This window comes from Protomyctophum parallelum (genome assembly GCF_964188405.1).
Source record: "Protomyctophum parallelum genome assembly, chromosome: 13".
Classification (NCBI taxonomy): domain Eukaryota; kingdom Metazoa; phylum Chordata; class Actinopteri; order Myctophiformes; family Myctophidae; genus Protomyctophum; species Protomyctophum parallelum.
In genome coordinates this window covers 46,430,258-46,456,579 of record NC_139708.1, presented here as the reverse complement: position 1 = coordinate 46,456,579, position 26,322 = coordinate 46,430,258, and the positions used below count along the sequence as shown (strand labels likewise).

The following is a 26,322-nucleotide window of genomic DNA, read 5'->3' as shown; positions in this document are numbered from 1 at the left end:
TAAGACTAAGATTATTATTATTAATGGGGGACAAAGTCAATTCATTTCTGTGAATAAAAAAGTCCCAGTTGAATCACTTTATCCCATTTTAGGCGGTAACCCCTTTTGGTGTTAGCTATTGAAAAATAGCAGATCTACAAGCTCATAGCGCGCCACCGAGTGGCACGCTACGAGCTTGTAGGTCTGCTATTTTTGAAAAATCGAAGAACGACTGACATAGAAACATAGCATTTTCAGGAAACTGTCAGGATGTAGAAGAACATTTTTAGAATCTGATCTCAGGTCAAAATGGGTTAACGGGGGACAAAGCCAATTCATTTCTGTGAATAAAAAAAGGCCCAGTTGAATCACTTTATTGTGAATGGTCGTTTTCCCTGATCTGACAGGATCTTTTGTAATTGGCCCGGCGGTGGAGGAGGCACGTGTCGCTGAGGGTTTAACGCTAGCTTGTGCCAGGTACTCTGATTGGATACTAGCCCATTCTGACCGGGCACCCATTTTGGTGTCAGCATCATGTTATGCTTTATCTATTGAAAAATAGCAGATCTACAAGCTCATATCGCGCCACCGAGTGGCGCGATACGAGCTTGTAGGTCTGCTATTTTTTGAAAAATCGAAGAACGACTGACATTTTTAGAATCTGATCTCAGGTTAGAATGGGTTAATCAGACCAGTGTGTGTCCAGTGGACACCTCGTATGAATCTGATCTCAGGTCAGAATGGGCTAGCAGCACCTTGGCCCAAAGCTCAACACGCAGACCAGAGCCAAGACGGGCCAGACGACTGATACTCTCAAAGAGCTGGATGGGACAGACTTGGAAAGAGGGCAAAGAGGTTAAGGAATGGTTTGGCGGGAGCTGTGCAAGGGAAGCCTTCTAGAGAGCAATCGAAAGCAGAGAGAAGTGGAGAGTAAAGGGGCAAAGGAAGTCCAGTGTACTTATGAAGGAATCGGATGCATGCCAAATGTATACTTATTACTTTACTGCTATATTGCTTGGGGGGGAAAAAAGGTGTCTTGTTCCCCGAAGCATAAATTAGGCCTAATCTACTGGTTGACTGAGGCTGGGGATGCCGCACAATCGCACATGCATTCAAACATGCACATTGCACAGTTGCACACACGCAAAGATATTGTGGGTGTGTATTTGTTTTGCTTGCTTCTCTTGTCTTGTTGGTCAATGGTAAATAGAGATCTACTTTTCTTAATCGTATGCATTGAGCATAAAGAACCATTAGTCGTGTGTTTGAACATCAACATAGTGCTTTTGGCAAGCAGGTGAGATGTTTGCTTTAATAGGACGGTGTCTTTATGCTACTGCTTTTCTTTTGTTTTTTAAAGGGACAATTTTAGTCAGGAAGTAGCTTACCATAATTGTAACCATTTTCTTTGCAACCACAATCTTATTGTGGTTGCCACTTGAGTATCTGTATCTGAGTATCTGAACATGCGTGTCAAAGTTTTAATAAACTATTAACTCACTTAAAAAGTAGAAATATATGAATTTTGTTGTCTTGTCTGAGAAAAAAAGAACACAATTTAACATTACAATGCATTACATTAGGAACTCTCACCCTAACTTACTCAAACCTCACAGGGACAAATGGTTAGTATTTGGCTTGGGTTTCAAAGATGGGGAAATGACAATAATGCAGATAATACATTTTATGCACAAGTATTTATTCATCGATCTGTAGGAAAAGTTTGTGTACAGTTACGTTTATGCATATTGTATATTGTGCTATTGCCATCGAACCTGATAAAACGAAGCCATACTTAACACTGATGCAATGCACACTGTCAGATTAAAATAGGGTGCATCTGCATCCACGGAATGCACTACTGCACTACTGTACTGTTTTTTATTCTAGTTTATTTTGCTAGCTTTAGTTATAATAATCATTTCTTCTTCTGTCTTCTACATCAATACAAACACATTATAACCATATGAAATGAAATGGGAGTTAAATGCTGCAATTTGTAAAAATGGCAAAATATGACGCTTAGCATTTTTCCAAGTAGCACGTGTGCTCCTAAGTCTAGTAGCACACAAATTATTTTAGGAGCACGATGGAAAGTTATCAAATGTGTTTTTGAGGGCTCCTATATACAGCTTTAGTCCCCACACGTCTCAATATTTGCCATTGACAATGAACGGAGAAATTAGGTTAGAATTCCGCTAAATATGACGTAAATTAAACATCAAAACATTAAACGACATTAACATTGAAAGGACAATTTACGTCATATGTAAACGAACAAAGTATGGCCAGTATGAGATGATTCATGATGTATGATGATAAGAGTGCCCCTCACTTCACACAGGTGTGATTTTTCTTTAATAAAGTGATATGAGGTGAGGTAGGGGCGGGCAATATGGCAAAATATTATATCACAATATCTTTTCAGAAATGATCACAATATAGATATTCATCTGGATATCATATTTGTTTTATATAATCTTTATAGTCAATTTGTTTTTATACTGATAGACTATTAGTTTGGTATGCAGATAGATGGATAGATAGATAGATAGATAGATATAGATGGATAATCAATTCATTTTATGAATGGATGGACAGACAGACAGACAGACTATCCGTTTTTATCTTGCTGTTCTATCATGTGAGTGTGACATTTAGTGCCGAGGCTACTCGATGGTGAACATTCTCCTTGGCTTTGACTGCTTCAGTTCAGACAGAACATCGGATATATAGGCTACACCTCGGCGTGGTGGAAGGAGGTGGTGGGGGGGATCTTTGCCTTTTTTTACGTTGCTCGATATGCAGGCCAGTAAGGCCACTGACTAGCTCTGGTCCATAGCTCTAGTCTAATGCGTTGCATTTCGAGTTATGGACCTGAGCTAGCCACTGACTAATATATCCAGCCAGGTCGGTCATTCGTATTGTGCTGCGCACATGCTTTTGTAAGCGAGGTGCTAAGCAAGGGTTGTTTTGGTATATCAATCAATCCGTCCACTCCATGTGCGTGCGCACGTGCACTCTTTACGTGCGCGGCTGCATGCTGTTTCACCCACGTTTGGTTAAAAGTTATATCAAGTGATGTTTTAACATTACAAACTTTCTAAATAACTTTAGTATTCAACGTGTCAGGGTCCTAGCAACTCCTTCTGTCTTCTGTGCTACCATGCTATCCTGCTGCGTTCGCTCCGCTGCTGACAGGGAAGAGAACTGAGCAGCAACACGGGGAGGGGCGGGGCGGTGGGAGCAAAGGGGACAGATCTTCAAATGAACGCCACATTGAGCCTCGACACGTTGTTAGCGTGTAGCTCTGCTCTTTTTGGCGAACGACACCGCCGTTCAGAAATATAAATGTTGGTATAGAACCGCGACTATAGAATGTGCACTTGCTGTAGACAGAGACTTGTCTTTATCACGATTGAACGGTCAAATCCTGTAGTCGCACCTGTGCTACAAATTTAATTTTACAACTCGCACGGTGATATTTTTAGTAGCAAATGCGAGCACCTAGTCGCACTGTCGAGCCCTGCCTACAAGCTCACAGCGCTGCACTCGGTGCCGCACTATGAGCTTGTAGATCTGCTATCTTTCAATAGCTAAAGTATGACATAATGCTTAAAACACCAAAGGGGTTCCCGCCCTGAATGGGTTTATAACGCTGCTTGCTCTGTCAATTGTCTGCAGGTTTAAATGTAGCCCAATGGTTAGGTCAGGTGTAAAGGTTAGCCCTGCACTGGGATTCTACTAGCAGAGCTAGTATATCATAGACAATATAGATGGACTGATTTAGAACTCCATGATTACAATCACATTAGAAGAGATTAAGCAGCCAGAAAATGTACAGTCAGTCACACAGACAGCCAGTGTCAAGAGAGCCGTCTAGCGGTTTAGGATGTGGCGTCTGTGGTGGTTTGCGTGTGTGTGTGTGTGTCTGGCCTAGCCTGTTCTATATCCTGTGATTAATTAACCCATTCTGACCTGAGATCAGATTCATACGAGGTTTCCGCCGGACACACACTGATCTGATGAACCCATTCTGACCTGAGATCAGATTCTAAAAAATGTCAGTCGTTCTTCGATTTTTTCAAAAATAGCAGACCTACAAGCTCGTATCGCGCCACTCGGTGGCGCGATATGAGCTTGTAGATCTGCTATTTTTCAATAGCTAAAGCATAACATGATGCCGACACCAAAATGGGTGCCCGGTCAGAATGGGTTAACATTGCCATGATCCGACACTGTGCGTTCCTGCTGCGAGTGGGACTGTTGGACACATTGGACACGTGTGTAGCATCTGCGTCCATGTTGCATTTTCAGCATAAAACTGGATCTCTTGTCCACTATAGTCCCTCCCTAACATTTTAGTCTAGTTTTTATTTGTCTGACGAAATTGTCAATATATTTAGTCATAGTTTTAGTCGTCGTAGTTTCCAACTTTCCATTTAGTTTTAGTCGGTGAAAAAAGGTAGTCGTCGTCGTCAACGAACATTTCTCGTCTTAGTTTTTAGTTGAAGAAATCAGCACTGATCTATTCTGCGTAGACACTACTGTCACTACTGTTCCAAGACACGGCAGTGAAGTGCAGGTGCCCGGAAGCTTTTCGTAAATTATATTTGTACTGTACTGTATATTTGCTGTCTGCTTGTCATGAAAGTTTATAGTTTAGAGAAATTCAAAGTCCAGCCGTCTGCTGTCCAGCCTCTCCCACCCCTCACTGGGGAAAGTTCTGGGAGGAAAACAGAAACGGGGTGAGTTGTCTTGTTACCCCCTGTCTTTCAACTATCATGACACATAAGGCTGACGAAGCGCTAATTATGTAGCAGTAATTACTAACAAGATTTGACAAAACACTAGTATCGCAGGAAGATAATGTGAAATTGTACGTTTTTGTTTTTTATTCCTATTGCAATATGTTAACCAGTAACGTCAGGGCTACACTGGGCTACACGGAATTGGCGAGTCTGCCACTATAATCAATATATATATATATATATATATATACGGTATGCCATATTCAGGTTCATATATGTGGATATAAACTTAGGAAATATATGTCTCCATATAGCTTATGCAATTTACATTTCCATGTGGGGGGGTGCGTCAGCTAGGTTGGGAGGTAACAGGGGGTGCATCAGCTAGGTGGTGGCCTTGTGGTCAGAGTGTCCGCCCTGAGACTGGGAGGTCGGGGTTCAATCCCCGGGCCGGGTCATACCAAAGAGGGGACCCAGTGCCTCCCTGCTTGACACTCAGCATCAAAGGGTTGGATTGGGGGGTAAGTCCCTGCGACATACTAGCCTCATGTCCAGGGGGTGTACTACTTGTACATCATGTCCAGGGGGTGTACTTGTACATCAAGCTGCCTCACGCTACAGAAACAGGAGATGGGCTCCTGCCCTATGGGCCTCATGGCTCGGCAAGGCTACTTACTACTTACATCAGCTAGGTCGGGAGGTAACAGGGGGTGCATGGCCAAAAAGGATTGGGAACCGCTGCTCTAGTGTCTGTCATCTTGCACTCGACTCTCCATCATTGTTCTTGAGAGAGAGAGAGAGAGCGATAGAACGAGATGTCGGAGAAAGGGGAGACAAAACATTGAGAAGAGGATATATTGAGATGAACTGAGTTTGCCTTTTGGCCAGTTGTGACCTTGTACTAACTAGAGTGAGCCTGTTCGTCTTCACACTGAGAAAGGGCTGGTCACAAACACACAAGCCTCTCAGCAGGCATGTGCCAGAGAAAGGGATGTGAGGGATGTCTTTTGACTAGACTAGACTGGGTCTAGTGAGAGAGGGAGAGGGAGGAGAACACACATAGCAGCAACAGAGTGAGAGAAAGCCATCCCTACTGCAGGTCTAGAGGAGGAAGCAGTCTCTCTCTGTGTCTTTAACGCTGTGGCTGTGGCTCTGACTCTCTCCTACCTTTTCTTGATCTCTGTGCCTTTTCTTTTGCGTCTCTTGTCTCTCAAGTCTCTACCTCCTCAGTGTCTCCGTCTTTCGTTCTGTGGAAGTGATGATGATGGAATGTGTGAGTCAGGGAGGGGGGGGGGAGGTGGAAGGGGGAAGTATGTCCTGCAGCCATTCTCCACGGGTTAATCACAGGATATAGAACAGGCTAGGCCAGACACACACACGCAAACCACCACAGACACCACATCCTAAACCGCTAGCCGGCTCGCTTGACACTGGCTGTCCGTGTGACTGACTGTACATTTTCTGGCTGGCTAGAGAGACTGCCAAGTGCCAACTTTCTAAAAGTACCGTAGGGCCACAATGTCATATTTAGGTATCCAAAACTAGCAATTTGTCTGCAACAATGAAAACGGGCAGACATGGAATATAAATGTTATTTTTTGTGTTTTTTTTTACCCACCACCATACTGTTATTCTTGCTATAGTCAACCTCTCAAAAAGTTTGTCTACATAATTTCAGTCGTCTTACAATCCTGACTTTCACTGCTCCGCTTGTTTTGTCCTCAAATTGAGTTATTGGGTAGGAGTCTCTCTAAAAACCCAAGGCTGTCACCTATCACCTGGAAGGGATTTCCCTGTGCGCTTTGGGCCTCTCAGCCACACAAACGGATAAAGATTAACCAAAATATGATATCCGATTCAGTGGACCTGTGTAGAGTGTAGACATGTAAACTGCTTGGCCCAGGCGGTGGCGTAACCGTCTGGGCACCCGACTGGTAATCCAGTCTCAGTGTGCCGCGGGTTCGACTCCCGAGCCCGACACGGCCTTTACTGCATGTCTTCCCCCCCCATCTCTCTCCCATTTCCTGTCAGCCAGTCAGTCTGTCCCTTCAAAAACCAATAAAAGGTGTAAGCCGCAAAAAAATATCTTAAAAAAAAAAAGAAAGACATGTAAACTGCAGAGTTTGAGAAACAACGCATCGTTGACTTGAATTGATGTGAATTGGTTGAATCATGAAAGCAAAGCCCAAATAAGCAACTACACTTCAGAAATAAGGGGCACGGTGTGGCACAGTCGGTGGTAGTGCTGTCGCCTCACAGCTAGAAGGTCCTGGGTTCGATTCCCGCTGTGGGCGCTGGGTGGGGTGTTCCCCTCTCGTTTCCCAATGTTGTATTAAAAATCACACCTGTGTGAACCGAGTGGTGCAACTCCTCTCGCTCTCTCGCTCTCTCTCGGGGGGGGGGGGGGGGGGGGGGGGGAGAGATAGAGAGGAGTGAGTTTCCTAGTAGTTGAGTGCTGTTCTCATGGCCTCATTGTTATTAACTGATCTGACCTGATGTAACATGGGCTCTGCTCTCATACCAGACAGTCTGGCCTCCTTCACTCAAAACATTTAACAAGGACGCACACATGCAGTGGAAGCTGTAAACACTGAGTACAGTACATATATATATATATATATATATATATATATTATATATACAGTGTATATACACAGTGTATAAAGTACACACACACACACACACACACACACACACACACACACACACACAGTGTCTAGGTCAGTATGCACTTTGCGGTCAGATTTCCCTGAGATGTGGCAGAAAGGGAGACCGTTCTCACTGTGTGTGCCTCAGCATGGCACTAGCCTATATATTTTACTGTGGTGTCTGACTGTCTGTGTGTGTGTGTGTGTGTGTGTGTCCCAGCTATGTTCCCTCGGTCAGCTGTAGCCTTGGGGGGGGCTTTTCATCATACATTGTCCTCCTAGCTGGCATTCAAACCCACACTGGCAGACTTTCTCTGCATGGCAGCATAAATATGCCGCAGCCTACACGTGGAACAATTCGTTTTTTTTTTTTTTACATTTGTGCACACTTGTCTCTTTATCCCCAACTCTGGCATCAAATGTAATTCGTAAAACGTATTTACAATTTACAATTTAGGCATTTAGCAGACGCTCTTAATCCAGAGCGACTTACATTAAGCAAGAACAAAAAGCATGGGAATACATCACATAAAAAGCATTTATCATGAAACATGCGTAAGCTAAGAACGTAACAGTGGAATTATATCTATATTATGAAACTATATAAACTATACATATATACTACTATGCTATACATATGTCCTATGACGTGCTATGACTGCATACAATGCAATTATAATGCTGTCTACATAACATGCTATAAGTCTGTATCAAATGCTATCTAAGTCTACAGAAATGCTATCTAAGGGGGTGGGGTAAGTGCTATGGGCCATGATGGAGTCTGAAAAGGTGGGTTTTCAGACTACGGCGGAAGATTGGGAGTTCTGTTCTGTTTCGTGTGACGGGAGCTCTGCTGTTTCTTGACCTCTCTCTCTCTCTCTCTCTCTCTCTCTGTTCCTTTTCAGTGTTATGTGCCAAGAACCTCGCAAAGAAAGACTTCTTTCGTAAGTAATTTGGTTCACTTTTTTTCAATTCTCTCTTCTTTTACATCCGTCTGAATTATTGTTGCGTCTGGGGGGTGGAGTTTAGTGTCTGGGGGGGTGGAGTTTATACGTAAAACGATGTCTCGGTCTGTCTGGCCAAAATGTCTGCCATTACACCCGAAACATATGGGCGTTTCGGTGTGTTTATAAACTGATAGCCCTTGTATTTGGCAGCATAGCGCGCGCACGCACGCACACACACACACACACACACACACAGACACACACACACACACACACACACACACACAGACAGACACAGAGAGAGACAGACAGACTCTGTTTGAGGCTTACAGATTGCAGGCTTATCCAAGGGGATGATCCATGTACGGTCTACACATGCTAGGCCTCCTTAAAGCTGCTCTAAGCAATAATATGTCAACTTTTTAATGACCTTTTTAATGTAGTCTCTGTGACACATCTAGGGGCCGCAATCTGCATTTGTCATTGGTCGATTTGCCTGTCTGCTTCCTGATTGGTTAGTTTTCTTTTCTCCGACCAATGACAAAGCTTCTAGGAACATCTTTGAAGGCAGATGTTCTTTTGGGAGCGTTCTACCCATTGCTGGCTGTCTGAATACCAACAAAATAAGAAGGTCATTAAAAATGTGACATATTATTGCTTATAGCAGCTTTAAGTCCACACTATGTAACCTTTTCTAACTTATTATTGATATCATGTTTCACAATAGCCACTCCGAGACAATGTCTCTAAACACTACTTTTTAGTTGCACCGAAATGCAACGCAATCATAATCTAATAACAAATGCAACGCAATCATAATCTAATAACAAATGCAATGCAATCACAATCTAATAATAAATGCAATGCAATCATAATCTAATAATAAATGCAATGCAATCGCAATCTAATAATAAATGCAATGCAATCATAATCTAATAATAAATGCAATGCAATAATAATATGCTGCCGTTGTTCAGGTACTGTACATTTCTGACACCATTGTTGTTACTTTGTGAAATATTCTCACATACACATACTGTATATATATATATACAGTACATTTAAGGGGGACTTTCGTTTCAAATGGAATCTCAGTTCCAATGGCCAGACGGACTACAAAAACGAATGACATTATATAATGGTTTAACAACCTGTGTGTGTGTGTGTGTGTGTGTGTGTGTGTGTGTGTGTGTGTGTGTGTGTGTGTGTGTGTGTGTGTGTGTGTGTGTGTGTGTGTGTGTGTGTGTGTGTGTGTGTGTGTGTGTGTGTGTGTGTGTGTGTGTGTGTGTGTGTGTGTGTGTGTGTGTGTGTGTGTGTGTGTGTGTGTGTGTGTGTGTGTGTGTGTGTGTGTGTGTGTGTGTGTGTGTGTGTGTGTGTGTGTGTGTGTGTGTGTGTGTGTCAGTCTGTCTGAGTTCCTTCTAAGCTCATAGTCATAGATTGCTTAATGTAAGTCGCTCTGGATCAAGAGCGTCTGCTAAATGCCTAAATTGTAATAGTAGATCATTGTATCTGTCTGTCCTGTTCATGCCACATGTGGAGCATGCTGATATCATCATGACTAGCCCATTCTGACCTGAGATCAGATTCATACGAGGTTTCCGCCGGACACACACTGGTCTGATGAACCCATTCTGACCTGAGATCAGATTCTAAAAAATGTCAGTCGCTCTTCGATTTTTCAAAAATAGCAGACCTACAAGCTCGTATCGCGCCACTCGGTGGCGCGATATGAGCTTGTAGATCTGCTATTTTTCAATAGGTAAAGCATGACATGATGCTGACACCAAAATGGGTGCCCGGTCAGAATGGGCTAGATCCGGCTCCCAAGTACTCAGATAATTGTCACACCCGCTTAACAGCGGGTACATTAAGTACTCTTTATACCACCGGTACAATGGGTATTGCATAACCGTTGGTATTGAATAACCGTGTCGGGGCTTGCTTTCCCAATGGGCAACGTTCCAACCGGGACATTGTGCATAAAGGGATTTGGGAACTTTAGCAATACACTTAACCCATTTTGGGGCGGGAACCCCTTTTGGTGTTAGCATCATGCTATGTTTTAGCTATTGAAAAATAGCACATCTACAAGCTCGTAGCGCGCCACCGAGTGGCGCGCTACGAGCTTGTAGGTCTGCTATTTTTGAAAAATCGAAGAACGACTGATATAGAAACATAGCTTTTTCAGAAAACTGTCAGGATGTAGAAGACATTTTTAGAATCTGATCTCAGGTCAAATTGGGTTAATGTGTGTGTGTGTTTGTGTGTGTGTGTGTGTGTAGGCCTACCTGACCCATTTGCTAAGGTGGTGGTGGACGGATCGGGCCAATGCCACTCCACAGACACAGTCAAGAGCACACTGGACCCCAAATGGAACCAACACTACGACCTGTGAGTAATAATAATAATAATATCCTGTGAGTAGCGCTGGCTGTGTCATCATTACAGTTTAAAGTTGGCCATTACTTTCGATTTAACGATTTTAATTGTGTTTTTGGCATTGGAACATTTGGTAAAATTTTTATTTGTTTGTTTTTTTACGGCTTCATACGGTAATCACAAATTGCACAGGGCAGATATGACAAATAACTTAAATATACAAAGAGTATGTTTTCCCCCTCCCCACGAGAAGCTAAACTTATACTAATTAATTACTCCACATTCCACACCTATTTATCTTCAATATGCGCTGGGCATTTGAAGTATTTCTATTTACAACGTATCTTTAAACAATGCATGGACAATCAATTGAATTAATAAGTATTATTGCTTCCCATAAAAACCTACTGATACAAGTTAACCCATGTTGGTGTTAGCATTATGTTATGCTTTAGCTATTTTTGAAAAATCGAAGAACGACTGACATAGAAACATAGCTTTTTCAGAAAACTGTCAGGATGTAGAAGACATTTTTGAAATCTGATCTCAGGTCAAAATGGGCTTAAACAATGCATGGACAATCAATTGAATTAATAAGTATTATTGCTTCCCATAAAAACCCTACTGATACAAGTTGATGCAACCTGAAGCGTCTCTGCTTAGGGGACAACTTAGCCCCATTTTACCAACCTGTAGGTGTCTCTACTTAGGGGACAACTTAGCCCCATTTTACCAACCTGAAGCTGTCTCTGCGGGGGGGACAACTTAGCCCCATTTTACCAACCTGAAGCTGTCTCTGCTTAGGGGACAACTTAGCCCCATTTTACCAACCTGAAGCTGTCTCTACTCAGGGGGACAACTTAGCCCCATTTTACCAACCTGAAGCTGTCTCTGCTTAGGGGACAACTTAGCCCCATTTTACCAACCTGTAGGTGTCTCTACTTAGGGGACAACTTAGCCCCATTTTACCAACCTGAAGCTGTCTCTGCTCAGGGGACAACTTAGCCCCATTTTACCAACCTGAAGCTGTCTCTACTCAGGGGACAACTTAGCCCCATTTTACCAACCTGAAGCTGTCTCTACTTAGGGGACAACTTAGCCCCATTTTACCAACCTGAAGCTGTCTCTACTTAGGGGACAACTTAGCCCCATTTTACCAACCTGAAGCTGTCTCTGCTGGGGGGACAACTTAGCCCCATTTTACCAACCTGAAGCTGTCTCTGCTGGGGGGACAACTTAGCCCCATTTTACCAACCTGAAGCTGTCTCTGCTCAGGGGACAACTTAGCCCCATTTTACCAACCTGAAGCTGTCTCTGCTCAGGGGACAACTTGGCCCCATTTTACCAACCTGAAGCTGTCTCTACTTAGGGGACAACTTAGCCCCATTTTACCAACCTGAAGCTGTCTCTACTTAGGGGACAACTTAGCCCCATTTTACCAACCTGAAGCTGTCTCTGCTCAGGGGACAACTTAGCCCCATTTTACCAACCTGAAGCTGTCTCTACTTAGGGGACAACTTGGCCCCATTTTACCAACCTGTAGGTGTCTCTACTTAGGGGACAACTTAGCCCCATTTTACCAACCTGAAGCTGTCTCTGCTCAGGGGACAACTTGGCCCCATTTTACCAGTGATACAACAAGGCAAGGCAAGGCAATTTCATTTATATAGCACCTTTCATACACAAGGCAATTCAATGTGCTTTACAGATTAAAAACAAATACAGAGTGCAACAGTGCACTTTAAAATGAATACAGATTATAATAGATACAATTAAAATAAGATATAGGAGCATATAAATTACAACAAATGCCACCTTTTTAATAAAAACAGAAAACACAGCTGATTTAAAATCCAGGCAAGACCCAGCTGTGATCACTGGGATAATATGCAATGTTAACCTGAAGCGTTCTCTGCTCGGGGACAACTTAGCCCCATCTTACCAGTGCAGCCTGTTTAACTTGGCATTACAAATAGTTGTCATTTTGCCAACTGCTTCCTGCGAGTATTTCTCTGGGTGTTGTCACTATTAGAAAAGTGTCCTTCTGCACCTTTTCTAAAGGGATATTTCACTTAAAAAAACCTTTTGGTCATTTCATCGACTACTCGGTCTTATGTGACTCCAGACAGTTTTTAAGTTACTTGATTCAGTACCGTTTAGATATTTGATGTTCATTTTAGCTGCCCCGCCCCTTTCCTATACAAACCCATTGTAACTTCAAACTTCATTTTAAAGGTATATTCAGTGATTTCACTCAAAAAACCTTAGGTTTCGTTTTTGGCTGTGGGACCCAGCCTTTCGTCCAATCAGGATAGATAGTCAAAAACGAAACCTAAGGTTTTTTGACCCCCAGGGGTTAACTGGGGACAGGGAGGAACTCCTTATATGGCCAGCACACTCTATAGTAGGGAGGATTATCACAACAAAACAAAACAATAAGTGAAATTTAAATTAAGTGAAATCACTGAATATACCTTTAACCATGACAGATTCAACCTTCTTTATGGTGACTGATACTGTCCTTCTAATACGTGAGGAGGGGGGGGCCGAGCTTTTTCATTTACTGTTTTCATTTATTTTTTATAATTATTTTGGAAAAGAAGCTCATTGAGCGCTGCTCAAAATAAATCTAAAATAATTCTTAAAAATAAATCGAAACGGTAAATGAAAAAAAATCCACAGCCCCTTAACGTATTAGGACAATATCAGTTATAATGGGTTTGTATAGAGGGTATGCGCATGCTTAAAGTGAATGGCAAATCGAGTGGCGAAGCGACAGGCAAAGTGAGTTTAACATTGTTTAATGCAATCAGATAGGACTGTTCTGTGTGGATGTCTGGGGCTGTCAAGGCCAGAAAGTAGTTTTTTGCCACTCAGTAGGCATTCCTGCATAACTTCCGGGTTTGATGATGATGTCACGCGAATTAATATCAAATATCTAAATATTGAATGAATTATAGCATTATATTATGCTTTAAGCTATTGGAAAATAGCAGATCTACAAGCTCATAGCGCGCCACCGAGTGGCGCGCTACGAGCTTGTAGGTCTGCTATTTTTTTAAATCGAAGAACGACTGACATAGAAACGTAGCTTTTTCAGAAAACTGTCAGGATGTAGAAGACATTTTTAGAATCTGATCTCAGGTCAGAATGGGTTAAGTCGTTGCAGATATAGTGACGACACAAACAAAGCCTTGCAATCAATTCAACTCATGAACGAGTTAACTCTGTTAATCTTCATGGCTTGGTGTCTTAATTTGAACAATAAGCACTTGAATAAATTACAGTAGACAACACTTCGTTCGCACATTAAAAGTCAAGCATGTTTTCCCACATATTGATGTCTGGCATGTTTTTTTTTTTTTTGTTAATTATTTATTTGTGTAATTATTACACAAAGAAATAATTAACCCATTTTCGGCGGGAACCCCTTTTAGTGTTTTAAAGCATTATGTTATGCTTTAGCTATTGAAAAATCGTACCGCGGCACTCAGTGCCGCGCTATGAGCTTGTAGATCTGCTATTTTTGAAAAATCGTGAAAATGTGGTGCAAATCTTTGAATATATAATCTTCCAGAGTGAATGTTTTTAACTCAAATCTTTGTTTCTGGGAGGTCCCTGGAACAACATATTTTCAGATGGGGGTCGGCGGCCAATTACATATGATATTGGGGCTCCTTACATGAAATAGTTTGAGCACCACTGACATAGACACATGAGGGTTTTTCAGGAAAAACTGTCATGTTTTAGAAGACATTGTTAGAATCGAACTTGGGTCCAAATGGGTTAAACGTCAAGCATGTTTTTCCACATATTGATGTCTGGCATGTTTTAATATTTTTGTGTAATTATTACACAAAGAAATAATTAAGAAATATTCTGAGCTCCTCCTAGAAAACACGCCAGACATAAATATGTCTGGCGTTGCTTGACATTAATGTGTGAACAAAGTGCTGTCTAGTTTTAATTTATTCATTAAATTATAATATATAATTATAATATATAACCCATTCTGACCGGGCACCCATTTTGGTGTCCGCATCATGTTATGCTTTAGCTATTTAAAAATAGCAGATCTACAAGCTCATATCGCGCCACCGAGTGGCGCGATACGAGCTTGTAGGTCTGCTATTTTTGAAAAACCGAAGAGCGACTGACATTTTTAGAATCTGATCTCAGGTCAGAATGGGTTCATCAGACCAGTGTGTGTCCGGCGGAAACCTCGTATGAATCTGATCTCAGGTCAGAATGGGATAATATGAATCCCTAAAGTCAGTGCAATGCATCCATGACTGCCTACATCTTCTATATGTACATTCTAACGGATGCTGTATTTTATCTGTTTTCTCCAGATACATTGGGAAGACCGACTCCATCACCATCAGCGTGTGGAACCACAAGAAGATCCATAAACGACAGGGCGCCGGCTTCCTGGGCTGTATACGACTGCTCTCCAACGCCATCAGCAGACTAAAGGACACAGGATGTACGTCTCTCCCTCTCTCCGCCTCTTTCTAACAGTTTATTGCGAACGCAGTGATTGCGAACGCAGTGAGCACTTACTATGAGACCCTGCAGATCATGTCTGTGTGTGTGTCTGTCCCGCTGTTACACCACCCGCCCGCCACCAGAGCGCAGCTGTATCACACAAAACACACCCACGCACACACGCACTCACACACACACACACACACACACACACACACACGCGCGCACACACACAACTTAACTTTAAAAAAAACTTAACTTAAAAAAAAACTTAACTTAAAATGAAAAAGAAAAAACTTAACTTAAAATGAAAAAGAAAAAACTTAACTTAAAAAAAAACTTTAAAAACACTTAACTTAAAAAAACTTAACTTTAAAAAAAACTTAACACAAAAAAACTTAACTTTAAAAAAAAACTTTAAAAACACTTAACTTCAAAAAACTTAACTTCAAAATAAAATCTTAAAAAAACACAAAAAAGAGAACTTTAAAAAGAAAACCTTAAAAAAGTATGTAATTTATTCTAATTGTTATTGCCATTTACGAGCTGCGTTCGCTTCCCGCGTTTGCGCGTCTTACTTGTACTGTTAGTAGCGCCATGGTTCACATGGCGCTCGTACTTCACGAGCGCCATGGCGTAACACCCCTATCGTTTTGGCTACGTTTAGCTGCTACATCCACATCCGGGATAACATCCGGTCCGTCTGTAGAAGTGCTCCGCTGCTATAAATCGCTTGGGCGCTATGATGTAATGGATTAACCCATTCTGACCTGAGATCAGATTCATACGAGGTTTCCGCCGGACACACACTGGGTCTGATGAACCCGTTCTGACCTGAGATCAGATTCTAAAAATGTCAGTCGTTCTTCGATTTTTCAAAAAAATAGCAGACCTACAAGCTCGTATCGCGCCACTCAGTGGCGCGATATGAGCTTGTAGATCTGCTATTTTTAAATAGCTAAAGCATAACATGATGCTGACACCAAAATGGGTGCCCGGTCAGAATGGGTTAAATAACCCTAATCGGAGTGTTAACTTCCGCCTGTTTAATGCGATCGCTACATTTTACACTGAAAACGTGTACATAAACATCACATTTCAAATATATAATACTCTCCACATGGGCCACGCTGTCCCATTTGCTGGGACAGCGATTTAGCATTGCTGCATTCCGCCTTTATACCTTGCTTATTTATAGCTTTATTTATAGCTTGCTATAAATCCAAAATGACACAAGGGGCATTATTTCACTGCTGGATGAAACTGCAGTCACTCAATGTTAATATTATTTGTAGTAGATAACAGCAGCACAATTTGAAATGTGCACCCTATGGCCAGACAAATAATGAAGTCTGTGTGTTTGACTGGATTGCTGAATTCCTACAATGCCCATAATTCTTCAGTGCACTTCCCCTCCTTGTGGAGAGAGGGGGGGGGCTGCATGGAGGTGTGACTTTGTAGTCCAGGAAGAAAGTGACCACATTTTCATAACACGTTTTTGGTCATGAACATGCATGACTAAAATAACAAACAAAAAAAAACATATTACACACAAAAACTGCAGGAAAGTGTTTCAGAGGGAAATGGTAATTAACCCCAATATTTTCTGCTGAAATAACCTTTTGTTTAACAGGATAAGTGCCAGGGACGTAATCCCGTAACCGAGACGTCTTTGCACTGAGTGCCATGCCCGTAAAGACGTAATAATAAATAAAATAAAACGCCCTCTCTTTTTTTTATAATGGGAGAATTGGCACTCAGAGCCTAAACTGGTGACCACCAGGTGGCACTGAAGGAGTAACATAATGTCATGTTTAAACAATGCTTTCAGGGGTAACTCCTGGTAACAATTTCGTCAACAGCTAAAAACTAGACTAAAATGTCAGGAAGGGACTAGTGGACAAGAGATCCAGTATAAGTCATTTTACACTTGGTTGCATGCTGAAAATAGTAGATCTACAAGCGCACAACGCGTTGCGCTGCGACCCGTTGTGAGCTTGTAGATCGGCTATATAAGTGTAGAATCAGCCATTACGACGGCATCAAGGCCCGCCGAAATTATTTCCAGTCGACTAAATCAACTGTAGATTTAGTCGACTAAAATCTTAGGACATTTAGTCGACTAAAACTAAAACATTCCAGGCGACTATAAAATGTTACTAAAACTGAATGAAAACTATTCGAGAGACTATGACTTAACCCATTCTGACCGGGCACCCATTTTGGTGTTGGCATCATGTTATGCTTTAGCTATTGAAAAATAGCAGATCTACAAGCTCATATCGCGCCACCGAGTGGCGCGATACGAGCTTGTAGGTCTGCCATTTTTGAAAAATCGAAGAGCGACTGACATTTTTAGAATCTGATCTCAGGTCAGATTGGGTTCATCAGACCAGTGTGTGTCCGGCGGAAACCTCGTATGAATCTGATCTCAGGTCAGAATGGTTTAAAACTAAAAATCTGCTGCCAATAAGAACAACACTGCTCCGCTGCACCCCGAATGGGATCTAAAATGGACCCAGAGAGTGACTCTCTCCTCCACTGGTTTACATGGTCTCCTGTACTGTCCTGTCCTCCTGTCCTGTCCCCATGCAGACCAGCGGCTCGACCTGTGTAAGCTGAACCCCTCAGACAACGACGCAGTACGGGGACAGATCGTAGGTAAGACTGCACACACACACACACACACACACACACACACACACACACAGCACCACGTGTCTGATTGTATTAGTATTGTAGTTGCAACTATTATGTAGCATATTACAGAAGTGTGCCGCAGAATTCCTACCTTTTTGCGGCACACATCATGCAATATGTCAAATCTAATTGCTTCATTGGGAATGGTGTGCTTGAAACTTTACTAACGGATATGTCTTAGATTTTATGAACCTTTTACACTGGAGGTCAATGGACAGTCTGTCTGTCTGTCTGTCTGCCCTCCTGTACAAAGTGTAAAGTTCCATTCAGTCCATCCATGGTATCCTCTGTATGTGTGTTGCAGTGAGCTTACAGACGCGAGACCGCATCGGCAGTGGAGGTCCGGTGGTCGACTGCAGAGGGCTGTTGGAGAATGAAGGGTGAGTTCTAGACCCGAGGCCCATTCTACAAAGGCCTTCTAACCCATTTTGACCTGGGAACGATTCTATAAATGTCTTCTGAATCCTGACAGTTTTCTGAAAAAGCTATGTTTCTATGTCAGTGGTTCTTCGATTTTTCAAAAATAGCAGACCTACAAGCTCGTAGCGCGCCACTCGGTGGCGCGCTATGAGCTTGTAGATCTGGTATTTTTCAACAGCTAAAGCATGACATGATGCTAACACCAAAAGGGGTTCCCGCCCAGAATGGGTTAAATGCTAAAGGTTCTCTATGTCAGTGGTTCTCTATGTCAGTGGTTCTCTTGGCCTCACCAGATCACTTGCGGGGTGCTGAACCATAGATCCAAGGAAGCTCTTAGAAGGAAGGGAAGTGGTCACGTGACTGGGCTGCGCCATGACACTTTCATGGGAGCCAAACTCACACCGGAAGTGCAATGAATACATGGCAGTGAATGGAGCCGGCTGGACCAGCTCATAACAAACATTATTCATGAACAATTGAGACCTTTTGTAAAGTAATCACTATTGGAAAATAACAGAAGACATATCACAGGTTGTTTTCTAATCACTTACTGGCTCGTTTTACTGGTATCGTTTCTGGCTCCGAAAGTATCGCGGGATTTTTTGCTGCCAGACAGGAAACGGTGGGAAGTCTCGCGTTACTTTGGTGCGTTCAGAAAGGTTTGTGCTCTTTAGATACCATACCTCTATAAAAATTACACAGTGTACACATCGAATAACAACACAGCAGACAATAATGTGTTACATGTCTTCTGTTATTTTCCTAGAAGTGATTACTTTACAACAGGTCTCAGTCGTTCATAAATAATGTTTTGTTCATGAGCTGGTCACTGAGCTCTCATTGACTCCAGTGCATTCTGCCAAACTTCCGGGTAGTTTGGCTCCCATGAAAGTGTCATGGCGCAGCCCAGTCACGTGACCACTTCACTTCCTTCTCAGAGCTTCCTTGCCACAGATGAGGAAGGCTGTGGTAGAGAGTACTAATCATTAATGTTGTTACAGGCTCGGTCACAGCAGGGCTTAACGTTTTGATCCTCTTGCTTCTCTGTGATCCCCAAGTACCAAATAAAAAGCAGTTGACCCGTCATGTGACTGACTGTAATGACTCAAAGAAAACAACATGGAAAAACAGGACTTTATTTCTTTATTTATTCTGTGTGTGTGTGTGTGTGTGTGTGGTGTTTCTTGTTGTGTTGTTTTTATTGGCAGCAAATGTTTGTTTTAGTCAATAGTTTTCATTTAGTTTTAGTCACTTTGTTTTAGTGTGAGTCTAGTTTTAGTCGGTCTAAATATCATAAGATTTTAGTCGACTAAATCTACAGTTGATTTAGTCGACTAAGCGGGCCTTAGTTGATACCGTCGCAATGGCTGATTTTACACTTGCTAAAAATAGCCGACCTACAAGATGCTAGATCGCTTGTAGATCAGCTATTTTCAGCATGCAACCAACTGTAAAATGACTTGTACCGGATCTCTTGTCCACTAGTCCCTTCCTAACATTTTAGTCTAGTTTTTATTTGTATACGAAATTGTGAGTATATTTAGTCTTAGTTTTAGTATACAGTATTTAGTCTTAGTTTTAGTCATCATAGCTTAGGTTTCATTTAGTTTCCATTTAGTTTTCGTCAGTGAAAAAAGGTAGTCGACGAACATTAGTTTTAGTCTGTGAAATCAACACTGTGTGTGTGTGTGTGTGTGTGTGTGTGTGTGTGTGTGACCCAAAACAAATAAAAATCTTAACTAGGTACAGACTCAGTGAGCACAGTCTCGCGATCGAGAAAGGCCGTCATAGGCAGACCTGTATCCCGAGAGAAGACAGACTATGCACCCACTGCACACAAAATGAAGTGGAAACCGAGCTACACTTCCTAACCATCTTTCCATTGTACCAAGACATCAGAGACACATACTTCCCACAGATTACAACCACACACGGAGATTTTGAAAACATGAACAATGACAAAAAAACTCCCATATCTGCTGGGCGAAGTACAACAATGTGCAAACACAGCAGAAAGATTTGTGAGTTGCTGTGATAGGAGAAGGATATCAAATGGAACACAACCACCCTAAAGACTAATCATTGTGTATATTCCTGCACTATACCTGCATCGAGTGATCTTGGTACATATAATTTGATCTATTGTAGATTCTGACCTTCAAATGTACATCATTCTTGTTTTGATTTTATTGCTGTATTGTTGTATTGTTCTTTCTGCTTTGGCAATGTAAACGTATGTTTTCTCATGCCAATAAAGCCCTTTGAATTGGTGTGTGTGTGTGTGTGTGTGTGTGTGTGTGTGTGTGCAGGCCCGTGTTCGAGGGCTGTTTCAGCGAGGAGCCGCTGCCTTACTCGGACACCACGGGCGCGGCGGGCGGCGGGAACTGCCGCCTCGACTCGCCAGGTCAGGAGAACCGCCTTCAGACGCAACGAATCAGAGGCCAGGACTCGCGGAACCATGGCCACACCCCTCAGAACAGACCGCACGGGCACCAGTCACCTGACCTGCCCGAGGGATACGGTGAGACCCCGCCCCCCTCCAGAGACCCTGTTCATTCTCCCTCATAGACTTTTCACCCATTCTGACCTGAGATCAGATTCATACGAGGTTTCCACTGGACACACACTGGTCTGATGAACCCATTCTGACCTGAGATCAGATTAAAAAAAATGTCAGTCGTTCTTTTTTTTTTCAAAAATAGCAGACCTACAAGCTCGTAGTGCGCCACTCGGTGGCGAGCTATGAGCTTGTAGATCTGCTATTTTTCAATAGCTAAATTACAACATAATGCTAACACCAAAAGGGATTCCCGCCCAAAATGGGTTAACCCATTCTGACCTGAGATCAGATTCTACAAAATGTCTTCTACATCCTGACAGTTTTCTGAAAAAGCTATGTTTCTATGTCAGTCGTTCTTCGATTTTTGAGTGGTGCAACCACTCCTACAACCAGCACTGACTAGTACCAGTAGGGGCGCTGTTTGCCAGAAACAGAGAGAGATATAGTATTAGTGCTGCCTGTTGCCTGCTAATGAGAGAGAGAGAGGGGAGTTGCACCACTCAGTTCACACGGGTGTGATTTTCAAAAATAGCAGACATACAAGCTGCTTGTAGATCTGCTATTTTTCAAAAGCTAAATTAGAACATAATGTTTAAAACACCAAAAGGGGTTCCCGCCCCCCAAAATGGGTTAAAGACGTTTACGCTGCAGACAAAGCAAACTGGAGTTGTGACACATCATGACAATAAACACAATGTTTTGGGCCAAACAAAGAATTGGAAAGAAGAAGAGAAAAAAAAAAACTTTTTTGTTGTTTTTATTCTTTGTAATGATTTGTTTGGTCCAAAAATATTGCGTTTGTTGTCATGATTTGTCACGACTCGAGTTGGCTTCGTACGACGCTTAAAAGGTCTTTAAATAAATACCTTTTGAAATGTCTATGTGGGAAAATGCATCAGGAATTAATTCCTGGGCCTGGCGTCGTCATGACTGCGACGTTTCTATTCCATCTATAGTCATTCTCAGTGACTCTGGGTTTATCTGAGAACGATGGGAGGTCGGGCGCTCATCGACGGGAGAGATTATTGTACAAGGAAGAAGTGCTTCAACATGGAACATTGTTTTGGCTGAAAGTTCTACCAAATGCAGCCTGAAAAATGTACGATCTGAGCGACGTCTGAACATACCTTAACCCATTCTGACCGGGCACCCATTTTGGTGTCGGCATCATGTTATGCTTTAGCTATTTGAAAAATAGCAGATCTACAAGCTCATATCGCGCCACCGAGTGGCGTGATACGAGCTTGTAGGTCTGCTATTTTTTGAAAAATCGAAGAACGACTGACATTTTTTAGAATCTGATCTCAGGTCAGAATGGGTTCGTCAGACCAGCGTGTGTCCAGTGGAAACCTCGTATGAATCTGATCTCAGGTCAGAATGGGTTAAAACATGGCTTATTTTCCTTTTAGCAATCAGCATAGAGTTGAGGTTAGTGGTTAAAGGTATTATGACATGATTTATAACATAATTTTAACAACATTAAAAGTCTTGGCCATGGTCCTTCAAACGTGTCTAAAAAGTTTGAACACTCAACTCCACTCCAGTATTTCTTTTTTTCTCGTTTTTGTGTATGTCTAATCTTCATCCTGAAAAGCCATGGAAAAACACATTATTTTAGCCTGTAGATGTCGGTAATTCCCCCTTTCCTGTCAACCCAAGATGCGCTACTTTGACAACTTGGTAGGAAGTCATCGTCAAAAATAAAAGAGTCATCTAGGCCAGTTGGTATCCAGTGTAAGGACTTGTGTTGATTGACACAGCCAACAACAGAGCAGATTGATTTTTCTCTAGAAGCCATTATTAGTAAGTATTACAAAGAAACAAAGTCGCGATCACAATGAGGAAGCGGAGAAGAGAGGGTAGGCACTAGGCAGGGAGCAGAGGGGAGGGGGCGGAGCTTTAGCGGAGATCTACGTATATCTCTGCCGTCCAACCAGATGAGACATTTTTGCATAATTATTCACAGAAGTCCAGAAAGCAGAGAATACACTGAATGTTCAAACTTCGTTTTTTTTTGGTGACATTGATGTCAAGAAAAGCCAAAAAAGCCAAAAAATCTACAACTAGAAAAAGTGCCCTTCCGGGCACAGGTCTCCACCAGGTTATCCACAGATCCGTGCAGTTAGAGGTAAAACACTTTTCGGCCAGTTATAGCGCCACCTTGAGGCTGAGTTGAAATTGTTCATGTGGCATTTCGTCCTCGGCCTAGTGGGAATGTGGGTGCACAATTTCACGGAAATCACGCGATGTGTTCATGATTTGCAGCATTTTGTTTGAAACTGAGCACTCCTGTGAACTTTGGAAGCCAATCTTAACCAATCAGGATGGAGTCTGATAAATCTGAAAGACCCGTTTCGTTGAATGGCTCTAGAGAGACTGTGTACCAATTTGCGTGATGTTTGGACAAAATCTGTAGGTGTACTGTGCAAAAACTTGTTTTGCACAAAGCGGCCTCCTGGTGGCGCTATAACAGGCCGTTCTGGAAAGTTTGGGGCAGAGGTTCATGGTTGGCATCCAGGGAGTGTGTGTGCAAAATATGGCATTGAAAAACTTGTTTTGCACAAAGCGGCCTCCTGGTGGTGCTATAACAGGCCGTTCTGGAAAGTTTGGGGCAGAGGTTCATGGTTGGCATCCAGGGAGTGTGTGTGCAAAATATGGCATCGACCGGGTTAACGGTGGCCGAGATTAGCTGTTCACGGACACACGGACACACAAACGGACACACGGACGGACGGACACGCGGACGGACGGAGTGCAAAACATACTCTCCCCACATGCCTTCGGCCTGGTGGAGACAAAAATGTGTTTTAAATGTCACAATCCCTTTAATGCGTTTTGTGTGTGTGTGTGTGTGTGTGTGTGTGTGTCTGCAGAACAACGAACCACCGTGCAGGGCCAGGTGTACTTCCTCCACACGCAGACAGGGGTCAGCACCTGGCACGACCCTCGGATACCACGGTGAGGTTGCACAACACCCATAGGGGGTTTTATCTTTAAACTATTTAACCCATTCTGACCTGAGATCAGATTCTAGAAATGTCTATTACATCCTGACAGTTTCATTATTAAACTTGTTGGAATAATAATATACTAATAATAATCTTTATTGTCCCGAAGGATATTCGTCTTCACGAATATCTGAAATTGAAGTTGGTCTAAATTAACCCGACTCCGCCAGCTGGTGGCAGCAGTGAGTCAGAGACGATGTACTCCGAACTAAATCTGATCGGAGCGATTTGCGATATGCGTGAGACTGGTGACGTATTGTAGCGCTGCCACAGCGCAAATGTAAACACAAAGCTAACAAGACTACAACTTTAATGTAAACGCAAAGCTAACAAGACTACAACTCTAATGTAAACGCAAAGCTAACAAGACTACAACTCTAATGTAAACACAAAGCTAACAAGACTACAACTCTAATGTAAACACAAAGCTAACAAGACTACAACTCTAATGTAAACACAAAGCTAACAAGACTACAACTCTAATGTAAACACAAAGCTAACAAGACTACAACTCTAATGTAAACACAAAGCTAACAAGACTACAACTCTAATGTAAACACAAAGCTAACAAGACTACAACTCTAATGTAAACACAAAGCTAACAAGACTACAACTCGGAATTATTATGGAGATATTTGGAGATTTTTGTCCCGCTGCTTTCGGTTCATCGTTTCTGCTTGAGAGAAACCAGGTCAAGGTAGGAGGAGGGAACCTGTGAACTCGATACTGCCCGCAATCTGGCGGAGTCAGGTCACAATCTATAAAACTCACTCCTAGAGCTTGTGTTTTGCCTCGCAACCCGTGCTGTTAAAACTGGGTTTTCATGTTGTTTCAACACCAAAAGACGAATCGCATTAAAAGCTCTTAAGCTGATCACCCACCAGAGGGATGGAGCCTCAACTTGAGTACCGTATGCTTTCGCTACTATGCCAGGAGACAAACGGTATGCAGGAGACAAACGGTAAGCAGCCAGGAACAATTTTTAACTCGAGACACCTGAGGCAGCATTTCTCTTATCAAGACAGAGCGTGTAATTACAGTGTGGCTTCCCTGTCCATTCTTTAAGTAAGGAGTGCTTAAAGATGGAGAGGCTTATTGTCTTGTATCGGGCCGGGGCGCGGGAGTCTGTCCCTGTTCCACAATGCGCTAGACCTCTGGGAGATGTGTTGCTGAGGTGGAGCGCAGTATCTTCCATCAGCTCCCCACTACTCACTTGCCACTCGTACACCGAGTCGACCGCGCTCAAGATCCAACGCATGACCTTGTAGACGACCGAGCTACCCGGACACAATCCAATCTCGTCCAATCTTTAGCTAATGATAGTAAGTTGCTGTGTGTGCGGTTTATGAATGAAGCTGCAGAAATCGCATTGCCTGGTCAGTGTTGATTTTGTCGGCCAATACTATGACAAAACATTTTGGTTTCGACCACCTTTTTTCACTAACGAAAACTAAATTAAAACTAAGCTATGATAACAAAAAACTAAATATATTGACAATTTTGTAAAAAAAAAAAAAAAACTAGACTAAAATGTTAGTTGACTAGTGGACAAGATATCCAGTATAAGACGTTTTACCCTTTTGTTGAAAATGTCCATTTCTAGAAGTAATGCATTTCTATTCATTCATACATACATACAGTAGGAACTATAAGTGGGAAACTGTATTGCTAGACTGTGGGAACTCACCTATGCTTTTTATGGCATAGGCAGCTCACGGCAGGATCCGCCAGGAAACTAGGCACAGCTGCTGGACATGAGACTAACTAAGCGACAGAGAGAGTGAGTGTGTGTGTGTGTGTGTGTGTGTGTGTGTGTGTGTGTGTGTGTGTGTGTGTGTGTGCGCGCGCGTCAATTTAACAAAGGTGCAGACGATCAGAAATCAGCAGAGAGTGATCAACGTTTGCTATTTACTTTTAAAGTCGTAAAAATGTGGTGCAGATCTTTGAATATATATTCTAACGTTTTTAACTCAAATCTTTGCTTCTGGGGGGGGGTCCCTGGAACTACATATTTTCACATGGGGGAACACGGCCACATACAGATAATTCTGGGGGTCCTTGACATGAAAAAGGTTGACCACCACTGACATAGAAACATGAGGTTTTTCAGAAAACTGTCCTGATTTTGAAGACATTTGTAGAATCGTTCCCAGGTCAAAATGGGTTATACAAAATTGTGGTAGTATTGTGCTCAATAGTGTCTGTTGTTGACGGTCTCATCAGGGACCTGACCAGTGTGAGCTGTGAGGAGTTGGGTCCGCTGCCCGTCGGCTGGGAGGTCCGAAGCACAGTTTCTGGCCGGATCTACTTTGTGGACCACAACAACCGAACCACGCAGTTTACAGACCCCCGCCTACACACCATCATCAGGTACGCACGCACGCACGCACGCACACACACACGCACGCACAGAGTGAGTGACCGTAAATATACTAGCAGATC

General features: G+C 42.6%; 1 protein-coding gene across 2 annotated transcripts in view; it reads left to right on the top strand.

Moving 5' to 3' along the window:
- Nucleotides 1-26,322, top strand: part of smurf1 (SMAD specific E3 ubiquitin protein ligase 1) — a 45,799-nt gene that overhangs the window by 5,614 nt on the left and 13,863 nt on the right. For both annotated transcript variants that reach the window (XM_083780829.1, XM_083780828.1), the window contains exons 2-9: nucleotides 8,284-8,322; nucleotides 10,608-10,716; nucleotides 15,057-15,190; nucleotides 17,788-17,853; nucleotides 18,197-18,272; nucleotides 20,622-20,833; nucleotides 23,746-23,830; nucleotides 26,104-26,250. In XM_083780829.1, the coding sequence (XP_083636955.1) occupies nucleotides 8,284-8,322; nucleotides 10,608-10,716; nucleotides 15,057-15,190; nucleotides 17,788-17,853; nucleotides 18,197-18,272; nucleotides 20,622-20,833; nucleotides 23,746-23,830; nucleotides 26,104-26,250 (868 nt within the window). The remainder of the gene's footprint in view (nucleotides 1-8,283; nucleotides 8,323-10,607; nucleotides 10,717-15,056; nucleotides 15,191-17,787; nucleotides 17,854-18,196; nucleotides 18,273-20,621; nucleotides 20,834-23,745; nucleotides 23,831-26,103; nucleotides 26,251-26,322) is intronic.